At 56.0% G+C, this 14,383-nt stretch overlaps 7 protein-coding genes across 7 annotated transcripts; 3 read left to right on the forward strand and 4 right to left on the reverse strand.

Annotated features, from left to right (window-relative positions):
• Positions 1–968: 968 nt before the first annotated feature.
• On the forward strand, positions 969–2,182 carry PG994_008018 (methyltransferase C9orf114; the record flags this gene model as incomplete). Its single annotated transcript, XM_066859427.1, has 4 exons — positions 969–1,004; positions 1,060–1,181; positions 1,298–1,757; positions 1,793–2,182. The coding sequence occupies 4 exons, from the start codon at positions 969–971 to the stop codon at positions 2,180–2,182; spliced, it is 1,008 nt and encodes a 335-aa protein (XP_066714914.1).
• A 177-nt stretch (positions 2,183–2,359) lies between these two features.
• PG994_008019 (uncharacterized protein) lies at positions 2,360–3,234 on the reverse strand (the record flags this gene model as incomplete). Its single annotated transcript, XM_066859428.1, has 3 exons — positions 2,360–2,784; positions 2,875–3,049; positions 3,124–3,234. The coding sequence occupies 3 exons, from the start codon at positions 3,232–3,234 to the stop codon at positions 2,360–2,362; spliced, it is 711 nt and encodes a 236-aa protein (XP_066714915.1).
• Positions 3,235–4,466: 1,232 nt separating this feature from the next.
• PG994_008020 (carbamoyl-phosphate synthase subunit L) lies at positions 4,467–6,812 on the forward strand (the record flags this gene model as incomplete). The annotated part of the gene is made up of 4 exons (XM_066859429.1): positions 4,467–5,296; positions 5,349–6,560; positions 6,614–6,692; positions 6,750–6,812. 4 exons carry the CDS (start codon positions 4,467–4,469, stop codon positions 6,810–6,812), a joined length of 2,184 nt encoding a protein of 727 aa, XP_066714916.1.
• A 519-nt stretch (positions 6,813–7,331) lies between these two features.
• PG994_008021 (uncharacterized protein) lies at positions 7,332–7,815 on the reverse strand (the record flags this gene model as incomplete). Its single annotated transcript, XM_066859430.1, has 3 exons — positions 7,332–7,430; positions 7,488–7,668; positions 7,739–7,815. 3 exons carry the CDS (start codon positions 7,813–7,815, stop codon positions 7,332–7,334), a joined length of 357 nt encoding a protein of 118 aa, XP_066714917.1.
• A 489-nt stretch (positions 7,816–8,304) lies between these two features.
• Positions 8,305–11,197, forward strand: PG994_008022 (uncharacterized protein; the record flags this gene model as incomplete). Its single annotated transcript, XM_066859431.1, has 5 exons — positions 8,305–8,314; positions 8,606–9,031; positions 9,134–9,788; positions 9,857–10,193; positions 10,256–11,197. 5 exons carry the CDS (start codon positions 8,305–8,307, stop codon positions 11,195–11,197), a joined length of 2,370 nt encoding a protein of 789 aa, XP_066714918.1.
• Positions 11,198–11,659: 462 nt separating this feature from the next.
• On the reverse strand, positions 11,660–12,037 carry PG994_008023 (uncharacterized protein; the record flags this gene model as incomplete). The annotated part of the gene is made up of 1 exon (XM_066859432.1): positions 11,660–12,037. One exon carries the CDS (start codon positions 12,035–12,037, stop codon positions 11,660–11,662), a length of 378 nt encoding a protein of 125 aa, XP_066714919.1.
• A 581-nt stretch (positions 12,038–12,618) lies between these two features.
• Positions 12,619–13,773, reverse strand: PG994_008024 (uncharacterized protein; the record flags this gene model as incomplete). The annotated part of the gene is made up of 3 exons (XM_066859433.1): positions 12,619–12,874; positions 12,942–13,115; positions 13,139–13,773. Coding segments are annotated over 3 exons (1,065 nt in total), but the record flags the coding sequence as incomplete, so codon positions are not given.
• Between the last annotated feature and the right edge of the window lie 610 nt (positions 13,774–14,383).

Below are 14,383 nucleotides of genomic sequence, written 5' to 3' on the forward strand. Positions count from 1 at the left end.
ACCCGGCCGACATCAACACAAACGCCTACGAAAAGGTGAAGAGTAGCTGGATGAAGAGAGGAATCTGGAATGGAGACTGGGGCATACTTCCGGGGATGAGTTGGAAGCATGAAACAGAATTTGCACGAGGTGTTACTCGATGAGCTAAGTCCTGAACCGGTAGCGGCTCCCGAACGCGACCATGTACATGGGCCCCCTTCGCAGGCGGAACCCCGAGTGCCGGACGACCTGCAAGGCGATTTGGATCAAACAGAGCCACATAATGACGACGCGAACCAACACCCTCCAGCATCAAGCGAGCCGGGATTGCGGGCCAGTCAGTCCAGCAGCGAAGGTGACCAAATCGCAACTCAAAAGGATGAGACCAGAACTTCGCCGAGGTAAGAGGGCTTCTCCCGAGGTGCCGCTGGAATCTCAACCACCTCAAGCATCGCTGGTTCTCCCTGAATCGCCTGCTGCATACTCTCCCGAAACGCCGCAGAGAAGCAGACGCCTACAAAGAAAGAGTACGACGAGTAAAACGTAGCAGAGGGACTTTCAATTCAGGTATCCTTTACAGGTATTAAAACATCGATAGAATGGAACAACTACAATATTTAAACGTTGAAATAAAGAAACACAACCCGGTTGACCTGATTCTTGAAGACGTTCAAGGTTAGTGGGGAAGTTCTAGTTCGACCTACTGCAGACGTACCCGCTCCCGCAGAAGGTACGTCTCCACTAAAATTTCGAGCAGATGGAGCCTCTGTCGATTGCAAAAAGCTTGCGACTGCCTTCAAAACCCAGCCCAGCCAACCCCAGAATACCCAATTGGAACCGATAACGAGGATTGGGCTAGTCGTCTCTCTAAGATTTAATAGTTCTGTCGGGTCTGAGTCTGACTTACGTTTGAGAGACAAAGTTGTGGTAGTCCCGATTAGAAGTTGCTGCTATTTCCTGTGAGCTATCCAAACTCACAGCAGCCCACCATGTCCTACAACTACGGCGGTGGCGACCGGAATAAGGTGCGTTGAGCTCTACCATGAAAAACCCCAAGTCCAGTAACTGACAAAATACCAGAAGCGGAAGGTGTCAGAACATGGTGACTATGTCGACACCTCCAAGCCTAGTGCCTTCTTCCAGCCGACAGAAGGCCGGAATTGGACACCCTCCATAGCTGTGCCCGGCAGCATCCTTTCTCTGTGAGTTGCCACATTCTCACCGCCCTCTCATTGAGCCTCCCAGTATTGGGGTCCGGTCAAACCCAAACAAAACGAGACCGTTATCAGGGTACCAGAGCTCACCATTCCTCTCGTAGGTGCCGCCGCGACGACCAGCGCACCAGCGTCATCAACCACCTGGCGCGCGCCCTGGCCGTCTTCAGCGTGGACGAGGTCGTCATCTACGACGACTCCGACCCGGCCCAGCGGCCGCGCAACGTGGACCCGAGCGGCTACATGGGCGACCTGGACCCGTGCGGCTACGTCGAGCACCTGCTCAACTACCTCGAAGTCCCGCCCTTCATGCGCAAGGCGCTGATGCCAATCCACCCGAACCTCCGCGGCGCCGGCCTCTTGCCGAGTCTGGACATGCCGTCGCACCCGCACCCCTCGGAGTGGCTGCCCTACCGCGAGGGCGTGACGACGTCGCAGTCGGCCTCCGCCAAGGGCGGCACCATGGTCGACGTCGGCGGCAAGGCCTACGTCGCCATCGACGACGACATCCCGCCCAACACGCGCATTACCGTCCAGCTCGACGAGCAGGACGAGTTCCGCGCGGCCCCCCGTCCACCCGGACGCGCCCCCGCACCGAGGGCGGCTACTACTGGGGCTACTCGGTGCGCCGGTGCGGCTCGCTCGCGGCCGCGTTCGAGCAGTGCGCGTACGAGGGCGGCTACGACCTGAGCGTGGGCACGTCGGAGCGCGGCACGCCCATCCCCAACGCGTTCCCGGACAAGAAGGTCAAGGACCTCGCCAACTTCCAGCACCTGCTCATCGTCTTCGGCGGGCCCCGCGGCATCGAGCACGCCGCCGAGAACGACCCGGCCCTGCAGGAGATGGGCGTCGTCCGCGGCAAGACCAAGGAGCTCTTCGACCACTGGGTCAATATCCTGCCGGGGCAGGGCAGCCGCACCATCCGGACGGACGAGGCCGTGTTTATAGGTCTGACTGGGCTGAGGAAACTATGGGAAAATCGGTCTTGAGTTCGATGTACATATGCGACAAAATAGCGGAGAGTTAAGTAGATTGGGTCACGATTCATGAGCATCCTACTGAATATACACAAGACGGCTGAGGTAACGGCAGGTAGAACTTGGCTTCTTGACATCAACGTACTCATTATGACTTTTCGAATTCATCTTTGCTTTCTTTAAATCATGCTACCCGTTAACCCCCGTCCCGTGCGATGCCGCCGGCACAAGTACGTAGTCCCGCACCACGCCCTTCCAGTCGCTCGTCCGCACGTCGCGAATCTTGACCACGATGACGCGTACCTCCTCGCCCGCCAGGAACACGCTCCCTCCATCTTCGCGACTCCGGCTCTGTTCCGCTTCCCGGTTGAAGACCGGCGCGCCGCCCGCTGCCGAGTCGAACGTATTGTTCTCGAGGTGCTGCTCGCGGTAGTAGCGCTCCTCGTCGGAGCCGGTTGGGATCAGGGTCGCGATTCCGTTCATGGTCGCGCTCGTGCTCGAGATGGCGCTCGCGTTCATGTCCTGCAGGAGCGAGGCCAGGCTCGAGCGGTGCTCGGGGCCCGGGGAGCCGCCCGAGGGGCGGCGGCCTTGGGTGGGTGGTCTATGCGATACCCCTGAAGAAGAGAAAAGGGTGTCAGTAGAATTGTTTTGTCAAGCGCGTGCGCGCGCGCCTAATGGCTGGTGGGGTATGTGGGCGATCTTACAGTCGTGGACCAGTAGCGACACATTGGGGTTCTCGACCAGGTTGTTCGCCTTCTTCGAGGAAGGATTCGAGGTCATGATGATGGTGGGCTCGGTCGAGTACGGCGACGAGGGCAGATAGGTGTAGTTCATGAGCGAGACGTGGGGCTGGTTGTTGGTACACGTTCCCAGGTGAAGCTATTCGCACAAGAGTCGGGTCAGTGAAGAGCAAACACAAGTATAGGCGCGACAGGTATATGGAGAGAACTCACGAATCGGGCATTGTCGAGGCATTGGACGACCTCGGGCGGCAGAGACGTGACAGTCTGCTTGTGGGTGTCGCCTGCCGAATCTTCGTAGCTAAACGAAGAAGAATGCTCCATGACGGCGATGGATTGCAATGACCAATAGTGATATGTGAGTAATAGCGAATAGAAGCAGTGTTAAGTGTGTAATCGATGTGATACTCCCCAGAACCAGAGGCTTTCTTGTTGTTGCGACTGATGATGTCGTCATATAGACGGGAAGCTACGGGCAAGCTTCCAAGTTTACTGGAGATCTAACCTAGAAGGAGCTAAAAATGGAGGGGCTTCCTTCCCCACCTAAATCTACTGCGATAAGGGGCCGTTGCGCTTATCTCGCTCGACCATATTATCTCGGTCTTTCATCAATTTTTCCCTGCTCTGCTGGTATATGAACCCTGCACGGCTTCGCCTTTGTTTTCTCTGAATTGCTACTACTCACGTTGAGATGTGGATGCCCTTGTTCATCCTACATGATTTGGGATTTCACATAATGACACCTATCACGGAGGCCTGATCGAATCTTCGAGGCTCGCTGCCCGCCGGGGGATACCAAGGACAGGCGTATCGCCTATACCGATATTGAGCAAGACTTCATCATTTTGAGTTATTGCGACCCGAAACTTATAGTATCTGAAGTATTGGCTGTCATTTTCCGAACTTGATAAGCACCATGTAAACATCAACTGTCTTTCCGGAGGAACCGTTCAAAACCCACGAGATCTCAGTTATGAAGATGTTCATGTCAGGTCGTGCAGGTACAGTACATCAAAAGGGAGTGGGGGTTGGGCGCGGCTCGGCTCTAGCGACACGGAGAGTCTGGGGAACCGCTAGGATTGTTAATATGACGTTGTGGGGGAAGAGAAGTCGTGATACTGGGAAGGTCCCCAGCTTCGACCCGGCATTGTTTACATACTACGTGATGAAAAAGCACTTCAAATCTCCATTGGCCAATATGTGATAGTACGAATTGAGAAAACATTGCATTCCAGAGAAATAGAGGCGCATCAGCTATGAGATAAGGGCTGCGGAACGGAGATGCTTACCTGGTTCAGCTAGAGGATGCAGCCAGCCTCCAGAGCCAAACACAGCTGGAGGGGTTCGGCATTCAGCGGCTACCGCATACCATCGGCTCCAGTCTAATGTCAACCGAAGTAGTTGACCGTTCATCGTGATCATTAGAGCAACTTCTTCCATGTTGCGGACTATGCAATACGACTTCACTCCTGTCCATAGGCTACAATTGAGAATCTCTTTATAGCCAATTCAGATCAAAATACCCCTAAACCCTTTGATCTGTAAAGGCAGCCACAATGCGTTCCATTAGACCCCGGAACCTGCGCCGTCAACATGTGCGTCTCATCTCCTCCACCATTGCTGCTGCTGCATCATCCTCCACCGCCAGTGCCACCACCACTGTCACGCCCATAACCTCGCTCCTGATCGCCAACCGCGGCGAGATCGCCCTGCGCATCAACCGGACGGCCGAGCGGCTAGGGATCCAGACCACCACACTCTACACCGACCCGGACGCCTCCTCGCAGCATGCCGCGTGCTCGCCCCACTCCATCGGCCTGGGCGCCGCCAACGGCTATTTAGATGGCGAGCGCATCCTGGCCCTCGCGAAGCAGCGCGGGGTCCAGGCCCTGCACCCGGGCTACGGCTTCCTGTCGGAAAACGCTGCCTTCGCAGCGCGGTGCGAGCAGGAGGGCATCGTCTTCGTCGGGCCCCCGCCGCGGGCCATGGAGGACATGGGCAACAAGGCCCGCAGCAAGGAGATCATGACGAAGGCCGGGGTCCCCTGCGTGCCCGGGTACCACGGCGCCGACCAGGGCGAGGCGGAGCTGCTGGCGCACGCGAAAGAAGTGAAGTTCCCCGTCCTGCTCAAGAGCGTCAAGGGCGGCGGCGGCAAGGGCATGCGCATCGTCCTGCGCGAGGAGGAGTTCCTGCAGCAGCTCAAGAGCGCCCGGGCCGAGGCCCGCGCCTCCTTCGGCGAGGGCGGCGAGGTCATGCTGGTCGAGAAGTACATCGTGCGCCCGCGGCACGTCGAAGTGCAGGTCTTCGCGGACCGGCACGGCGGCTGCGTCGCGCTGGGCGAGCGCGACTGCAGCGTGCAGCGGCGGCACCAGAAGATCCTGGAGGAGTCGCCCGCCCCGCAGCTTGACGACGCGACGCGGCTCGACCTCTGGGACAAGGGCGCGGACGGCGGCGCTCGCGGTCGGCTACGTCGGCGCGGGCACGGTCGAGTTCATCCTCGACAAGGACTCGGGGGACTTCTACTTCATGGAGATGAACACGCGCCTCCAGGTCGAGCACCCCGTCAGCGAGATGGTGACCGGCACGGACCTGGTCGAGTGGCAGTTCCGCGTCGCCGCGGGCGAGCGGCTGCCGCTCACGCAGCAGGAGATCGTGGACCGCATCGCGCACCACGGCGCCGCCATCGAGGCCCGCATCTACGCCGAGAGCCCGGAGCGGGGCTTCATGCCCGATTCGGGCAAGCTCGTGCACCTGTCGACCCCCAAAACGAGCGCCGACGTCCGCATCGACGCCGGCTTCGTGCAGGGCGACACCGTGACCGAGGCGTACGACGGCATGATCGCCAAGCTCATCGTGCGGGGCGACGACCGCGAGACGGCCATCCGGCGGCTGCTCATGGCGCTGCAGGAGTACGAGGTCGTCGGCCTCAGCACCAACATTGAGTTCCTCAAGCGTCTCTGCCGGTCGCCCGCCTTCATCGAAGGCGACGTCGAGACGGGCTTCATCGACAAGTGGAAGTCGGCGCTGTTTGACCCGTTGGCCGTCGATCCGGAGGTCTATGTCCAGGCCGCGCTGGGCTTGTATAACTCTACGACGTCAACAGCAGGAGGGCTACTGGGGGGCAGTGGTCCCCATGGAACGTCCCTCGGCTTTGGCCAGGATCTCTCGGAGCGCAAGTTCACCTTTAGGACGCCGGACACCGAGCCCGAACACGAGGGCGGCGGCCAAGTCGCCACGGTTACGATTACGCAGAGAGGCCACCAGCTATTCGACGCCCGCGTCAACCGCAAAGATCATGAGGACGAGGTATACGAGGGTCTCGTTTCATCTACTACTACTACTACTACTACTACTACTTCTACACCACCAAAAACCAGCAACGCCCTGCAGGGCACCACCAGTCTAGAGACGTTCTTCCCGCAGACCCGGATCGCGTCGACGGTGGTGCAGGACGAGGTGAGCAACGACAAGATCTCCGTCTTCCAGCGCGGCGTCAAAACGGAGCTCGCGCTGCTGGCGCCGGCCTGGTACGAGAAGGCGCTGGGGCTCAAGGAGGCCAAGGCGTCGGTGGCTGCGCCTATGCCTTGCAAGGTGCTCAAGAACGAGGTCAAGGAAGGCGACAGAGTGACGAAGGGCACGCCGCTCGTGGTGTGAGTCCCCCCGATATAAGTGGTATGTATAGTTGGCTAACCCTAGATAACAGCATCGAGTCGATGAAGATGGAGACAGTCATCCGCTCGCCGCAAGACGGTGTCATCAAGAAGCTCGCTCATAAGGAAGGGGTAGGTTAAAGCTATATCCCGTTTTCATAAGACATATCATACTAACCAACTTAATAGGACAAGTGCAAGGCTGGTACGGTTTTGGTCGTGTTCGAGGATGAGGGACAGGCAGCCGAGTAGAACCAAAACAGTACACGATACCCACCGGAGAAGTGAGCTATTAGACCAGAGAGCCTCTTCCACGATAATCGACTAGATTCACCATACTGCTCAAGTGTTTTAACTTTGTTTCATTTGTGAAGACATGGTGTACAATGCGAACCAACATTGGTCTATCTCCTTGCATAGTCTCCCCATGACGAAGCTTCGACCGCCTGGCTGCGAAGGTTGTGTTTGAGGCCCTTGATGGCTGGGTCTGTCATGCGCTTCAGCCACGACTCGAACTCGCCCCTATCCTACGCTTCGTTTCCTGCTCTGTCTCGAAGCTGCCGTGATGCTGGGTGGCCATTTCAGTCCGGCTCCAAGAAGTCGTATGCGGGATATAGTAGAGTTGCTGCCGGGTTTTCGCCTCTCCATCCATGACCGAATACAATGGAGCCCTTATAAGCAGGGCGCCTACAAACCGAAAACGCCTCCAATGCTGTTTACAATTGGTATTTATTTATACATCGTCATTCCATGAACCTCCGCACGTCAACTTCACGTCGAAGAAGAGGCCTCAGGTTTCTTGATATCGGCAGGTAATTCAGGTGCTGTCCGGGGTTGTTGGTTGCGGTACTTGGGCTCCAGGATGCCAACCTATTTGTTTTGTTAGATTATTTGTTTTGTATCCAGGCTTGTAGGCGATCTACTCACCATTGACAGTAGCCGCCACATGGTGTCGGTCGGTTGCGCGCCCACTCCGATCCAGTACTTGGCCCTCAGCATGTCCAATTGGATGTCCTTGTGCAGGCGGCCGGAGTTGTCGTAGGGGTCGGCCTTGGGCATCGGGTCGTAGGTGCCGATGACTTCGAGGGGCTTGCTGTTTCGTGCGGTCCTGTTGTTTTGCGAATTGTGTAAGTGTCCAGTCGCAAATGAAGATGTTGTGTGGTGTCTGTCTTGCTTACCTCGCGTGGGCAACAACGATGTTGTAGAATGGTGCATTACGACGCCCGAAGCGCGCCAAACGGATCTTGAGGGTCATGATGGTGTCTGAGGTTTGACCGATTGGGTGTGAAGGGGCAGCCCGCGATCTCGAATCCTATCTCGAAATGGTTGCACGTAGTGTTGCGTAGCTGAAGCAAGGTTCAGTACCCGCTTGGAAATTTCAACGGAGCGGCGGCGCTGGATTGATCCGGGCGCAGAGGGCGGTTGTTACGGTGGCGGACCCGACCCAACGGCTAGAATTTACAGGGGGAGGTTGCTGGCCCACCAGCTGAAGATCAATCAAGCACGCCTTGAGCAGCATCTCTCCCGATTCAAATAGAAATGTTGTCATTGGCCGGATGAGTGCAGTCGAAGCTCCTCTTGGCGTCTGTCAAGGTCCATGTCTTCCGCAGTCGCAACATCGTGAGAAATGGGATTGATGGCACTCTTATCAACCCTTGGCATTCGAATTTCAGATGTTCAATTTGAAAATATCTACAACACACTTCTGAAGACATACAAGTCAATACATTGCCAGCTTGCCAACATGGAGGGATGTGAGGTTAAGCCTTTAGATGAGGCGACCGCCTTCCAAAAATTGCTCTAGTTCAAATATTCTACAGGGTCTAGTCCCACTCCAATTATTGCGTGGGCAGTACCTGCTGAATTGAATTCATTGCCGTCAATGGCAGTAATTTTTGGCCGATAACGCACCTTGACATGTTCAGTTTTTGAAGTGTAATTGTCGCTTCCAGTCGCAATGGCGTCCAGATCAGTGAGCATACCGCCCCTGTCGTTATATATATTTATTGCCTCTGTATTTCGAGACCGTAACTGACATCTCCCAGATTTTGCGCCCGTTGCCTCGATATGTCGGCCGCCTGGCGAGCCGAATAAGTCCACGCCAACTGCCGCTGGTCACGCCTTCGTTATTTTCCCGTTCGCTGTGCACGCCCACCTTCCTCGCTACCAAGCGTTCCACGCGCAACAAGAGGCCTCGCCGTCTCCCTTCAACTTCCTTTCCAAGCCGACTTCGCCACAGACTTTGACCGAGAAGATCATCCAGCGCCATGCCGTGGGCCTACCCGAGGGCAAGGTCGTCCGTAGCGGCGACTACATCAGCCTGTCGCCTGCGCGCATCATGACCCACGACAACACCGCCGCCGTTATGTCCAAGTTCATCACCATCGGGGCTTCGAAGATCCAAGACCCAAAACAAGTAGTTTTCACATTGGATCATGACGTGCAGGTGAATAGGCTTCATTCCTTCTTCTGTGTGTCTCCGGAGGGTTGAGGATGTGCTCGCTGTAGTGTTGCCAACTCACCCTCCTGAAAAATATAGTTCATTCTTTTGAAAGAACAACACTAACCTCGAGTGCCGGATCAGAACAAGTCTGAAACGAATCTGAAGAAGTACCAAAAGATCCGAGAGTTCGCTGAGTCACAAGGTGTCATAAACTACCCGGCTGGTCGCGGTATCGGCCATCAGATCATGATCGAGGAGGGCCACGCCTGGCCGGGTACCGTCACGGTGGCCTCGGACAGCCACTCCAACATGTACGGTGGCATCGGCTGTCTGGGTACCCCGGTGGTCCGTACCGACGCTGCAAGTGTATGGGCAACCGGTAAGACCTGGTACCAGGTGCCTCCTGTCGCGAGAGTGAACTTGACCGGTATACTACCCCCGGGTGTCACTGGCAAGGATGTCATTGTCGCCCTCTGCGGCTTGTTCAACCAGGACGAAGTGCTGAATCACGCCATCGAATTCACCGGCTCTGAGGAAACCATGTTCAGCCTCTCGGTCGACGACCGTCTCACTATCGCCAACATGACTACAGAATGGGGTGCACTGTCTGGACTTTTCCCCATCGATACGACATTGGAGAGGTGGATGCGTGCCCAGGCGACTCTTTCTTCATTCCTGGGAGACGGCGCTGCCACCAACCAGTTCACCCACGAGAAGATCGACGAACTCCTTGAGAACCGGCCCGTAGCCGATCCTGGTGCCCCCTACGCGAAGACGATGTACCTGTAAGTCGTCTACTGCCCTATAGCGGTTGCCCTGAGGTCACCCACTAACGCTCTATGTCTACCCCCAGAAACTTGGCCACTCTTGCCCCAGTTGTCAGTGGACCCAACTCGGTGAAGACAGTGACGCCTCTTCGTGAGCTGGAAGCCAAGGATATCAAGGTCAACAAGGCGTATCTGGTTAGCTGCACTAACGGCAGAGCCTCCGACATCCATTTCGCAGCAAAGGTTTTCCGCGAGGCGGCCGAAAAGGGCGTCACTCCTAAGGTAGCGCCTGGCGTCAACTTCTATATCGCCGCGGCCTCTCTGCCCGAACAGCAGGCAGCGGAAGAAGCCGGCGACTGGCAAGTCCTTTTGGACGCCGGAGCCAAGCCGCTCCCTTCAGGCTGTGGTCCATGTATCGGTCTGGTACGTCGTGTTCCCCGTACATGAATTACCATACCGCTGAGTATTTACAAATAACGCACTAGGGAACCGGTCTGCTGGAACCAGGCGAGGTAGGCATTTCTGCTAGCAACCGGAACTTCAAGGGACGTATGGGCTCGACCGAAGCCAAGGCCTATCTGGCAAGCCCCGAGATTGTCGCAGCCAGCGCTCTGCAGGGCAAGATTGCCGGCCCTGGCTGGTACCAGAAGCCCGAGGGCGTAGAGAAGCCCATCATTGGCGAGGGTACCGGTGTTCTTGAGGCAGACAAGGCATTCAGTATCGAAGATGCGCTGGACAAGATCATCGCCGAAGCCGAGAGTATGATTGGTCAGTCCGAGCAGAGTGAGGCAGGCGCCTCCGCCGCCGAGGCCACCCCCGACGGCGAGGAGGCTCTGACCGACATCTTGCCCGGCTTCCCCGAGAAGATCGAGGGCGAGATCGTCTTCTGCGACGCCGACAACATCAACACGGACGGCATCTACCCGGGCAAGTACACGTACCAGGACAACATCAGCCAGGAGAAGATGGGCGAGGTGGTCATGGAGAACTACGACACCAACTTCGGCAAGATCGCCAAGGCCGGCGACATCGTGGTCGCCGGCTTCAACTTCGGCTGCGGCTCGAGCCGCGAGCAGGCCGCGACCGCCATCCTGGCCAAGAAGCTGCCGCTCGTCATCTCGGGCAGCTTTGGCAACGTCTTTAGCCGCAACAGCGTCAACAACGCGCTCATGCTCGTCGAGGTGCCCAAGCTGGTGCAGCGGCTGCGCGAGACGTTCAAGGCGGCGGATGGCTCCGAGAAGGTGCTGACGCAGCGGACGGGCTGGAAGGTCGTCTGGGACCTGCGGAGGAGCAAGGTCGTCGTGACCGAGGGAGAGGGCGGCGCGACTTGGAGCCAGAAGGTCGGCGAGCTGCCGCCGAATGTGCAGGAGATCATTGCGCGCGGTGGGCTTGAGAACTGGGTGAAGCAGGAGATCTCGGCTGCCTAGAAGTTGAGAATGTAGCTGTGGGTGGTTGATATCCAGTTGTACATTAGAAAGGTGTATATAAATCAAAAAAGGCTTTGGGTTTGGACGCGGCCGTATGATGTTCGGAAGGAATACATACCCCTAATAAGTGTCGTTCAATTTAAGTTCCGAGTAAAACAGATTCATACTATCTCCCATGTTTTTCAATGCTACACTACGCAAGCTGATACTTTACTCTCTCCTATAAACACTCCACGGCTTGCTTCATCTCTTGGGCCCGCACACATGTGTAAGAACTTCTGGGTATGAATGCTTTATATAATTATATTGGTTTAAAATTTCGATTGACTTCTTTGCAATACGACATTGTATAAACAGGTACTACCGCGTCCAGGTATCCCGTATTCGTCCAGCTCACTGTTCGACCCTCTCTCATATTACAATACCACGCATATATATGTATACAAGCACATATCGGTCGCTTTACTTCGGCCCTTCACCCCACTCGGACGAGCTTTTATCTTGCTGCGCCTTGAGTTCCAGTCCCCTGCCAGCGTCCTCAAAGTTCAAGACCGTCCCCATGGCCCACTCTCGCGCCCGGCCCTGCAGCACCGCTTCCCTCAGCTGCTCGTGCGTGCCGTCGTCCAGCGAGTGCGTCAGTGTCGCCAGCACGTCCGTCTTCCACGCCGGCAGCCGCAGCCGCCGCGTCTCCCACACGGACAGGCAGACGAAGCCGCCGCCCAGCAGCACGACGAGGACAGGCAGCGTCACGTAGGGCCAGCGCACGCGGATGTGGAGCACCCACGCCTCCTGGTCGCCGCCGCGCGTCACGCCCGAGTTGTCGCGGATCCAGTTGGACATCGTGGTGGCTGCGCCGGCGAAGGTCGCGGAGAGGTTGCCGCTCTCGTGCAGGGGTCTGCGAGATGATGGAGCCGACGTCGGATTCGCCGTACACCAAAGGGGCGTCGAAGAAGTTGTAGAGGAATGGCAGGATGCTTCCGATCGTGTTTTGGGTGACGTTGAAGAGCAGAGGGACGTTATCAGGCAGTCCGTGACTCTCCGCCTCTGCCTTGGGAATCTGCAGCTGGAGGTCATCGAAAAGGTAGTATGCGCTCCCAGTGGAAAGGGAGTGATGTATATACTCGTCATAGGCGCTCCAAACATAGTTCATAGGTTGCCCAAACTTGGGGACATATGAAGCTGGCACTTTATCTGGCCAAGAGGCAACAATGTCTTCATGGAGCTTTCCGCCGCGGACTCAGACCTGTAGGCATTTGTGCAGAAATAAAGTGACACTCCGTAGCTATGACCCGAGTTTCATTCCAGGGTTTCGAGTGGTTGGCGAAGGCAGGCTCCGCTCGGAGAAGACCGACCGCTATAATCATTGTGTTAAGCTCGCTGAAAGTCAGGGTATCCCCCTTGTCGAGTGATGTTGCAGACATTTAGGCATATGTCATAGATTCTTCGAACTGAGCACGCCGCCCGACCATGCCTACGTCGGTCAACGTAGCCAGGTTCGTGAGATTCATGTACGGTAGGGCATGGGTGATGTAATGGCCTCGCTGATTAAACCCGTGGATGCGAATGGTGCCCAGGTCGGTCCCATCTTGCCCACTGGCCTTGACTTGGTCAGAGACATCATTGCAGGAGCTGCACACGGACAGGGATGTGAAGACAGGCCAGGTACAATTGCCCGTACTGCAAGCGAACGAAACGGCGTCCGAGGTCATTCGCATAAAACCCTCGATACACGGCAGATGCTAACCCTGCACTTGGTTCTCTGCGGAACTGACCTACTTCATATGAATAGTTCTGATTACGAACTTGAAATCCAGACGCAGAGAGTGGCTTGACCATCTTGGTCGACCCTACGTCTAAACGATTGCTGGCTCCGATCAAAGGCGCAGTTTGCGGTTGAGTCGTTGTTACCAATTGAAGCCTAGCATTAGCAGTGTCACGCACGCTCCGATAGTGACCCAGTGGCTAAGAGTGGAGAGTTCGTTAGAAAACCACGGCTGGCCTCGATTATCATATATGAAACGGCGGGGGGAGGGACACACGTACCGAGCTCGTAGGCGCCAGAGAAGCCAGAAGCTCCCAAAGGGCCCTCTGCTTGCATCATCGAAACTCGCGAACAAGACGGGGGTGCCCGAACGCTTGCTGAACCAGTTCCATTTCCATTGCCCTAGACAAGAACCGACGGCAAAGGCAAGGGTGGCGCGAGCGATAGCTGCCAGGATGGAGATCAGGGTGTTGAAGGAAATGAAGAAATTGTAATCCGTCAAAGGTCGGCCATTGGCGTAGAACAGCAGAACCGTAGAAGTCATCACGGCTGAAAGACACAGGACCATTGTGGATATTTCCATTCTCCATGAGTGCTTGTCCGTCGACTGCGGGACACTTTTTGATATGCTGTAGCCATCACCGACTGGAGCGTATCCAGGACGGCCGCTGGATGCAGTATCATCATCTTGAAGGGAGTCTTCTTCCCAATGTGATGGGGATCTAGGTCGAACAGTCTGGTCTATCCGACTCAGAGCCCCTTGGCCATCTTGTGAATAGAGTTTGTTGGCGTGTCGACGACGGCTGAGGAGACATTCTGTAGATTTCAAAGTTCTTATTGACTGTGGGCAGTCAACAAAAGTAAAAAGAGCAGAATGTAAGCAACAGCCAGAGGTGTGAGTGGTGATGATGAAGAATAATGATGACGAGGATAATAAATATATATTAGTATTCGACCCGATATGGACAGAGACCTCCCCAATTTGGGCTGTAAGGCCACTGAAGATATGTTTTACATAGAAGTCGCAATTGCGGCGATACGGCTGTGGCAAAGCCTCACTGCGATAAGAAAAGCAACATGCAATTCGGGACGCAGAAGAGGAAGACAAAAGTGTGAAGATATTAGGGATAAGGCTGGCGGCTCAGCTTCTGGTGGTGCGACTGAGCCAGGCTGCAGCCTGCAGCCATTGCGTTTCATAGAACGGTCCATGACACCCATGTAAAAATAGGATCGTGATAGCCTTACACGTCACACCGCATGCAAAACTCCCCAAGCGGTGGTGATTGCTATTGGCGAGTCTTTCATTCCTGCCGGATTGGCCCGGTACTAATCGGGGTAAAAAGCAAAAAGGAAAAGTCCAGCATGAGACAAATGGGATAACGTATCCCACAAGCGAATGTCCCACTTTTATAAATTTCCTTATA

The sequence above is a fragment of the Apiospora phragmitis genome (assembly GCF_038363925.1).
Source record: "Apiospora phragmitis strain CBS 135458 chromosome Unknown utg000007l:2111988.0-4706623.0:1.0-2598199.0, whole genome shotgun sequence".
Taxonomy (NCBI): Eukaryota; Fungi; Ascomycota; class Sordariomycetes; order Amphisphaeriales; family Apiosporaceae; genus Apiospora; species Apiospora phragmitis.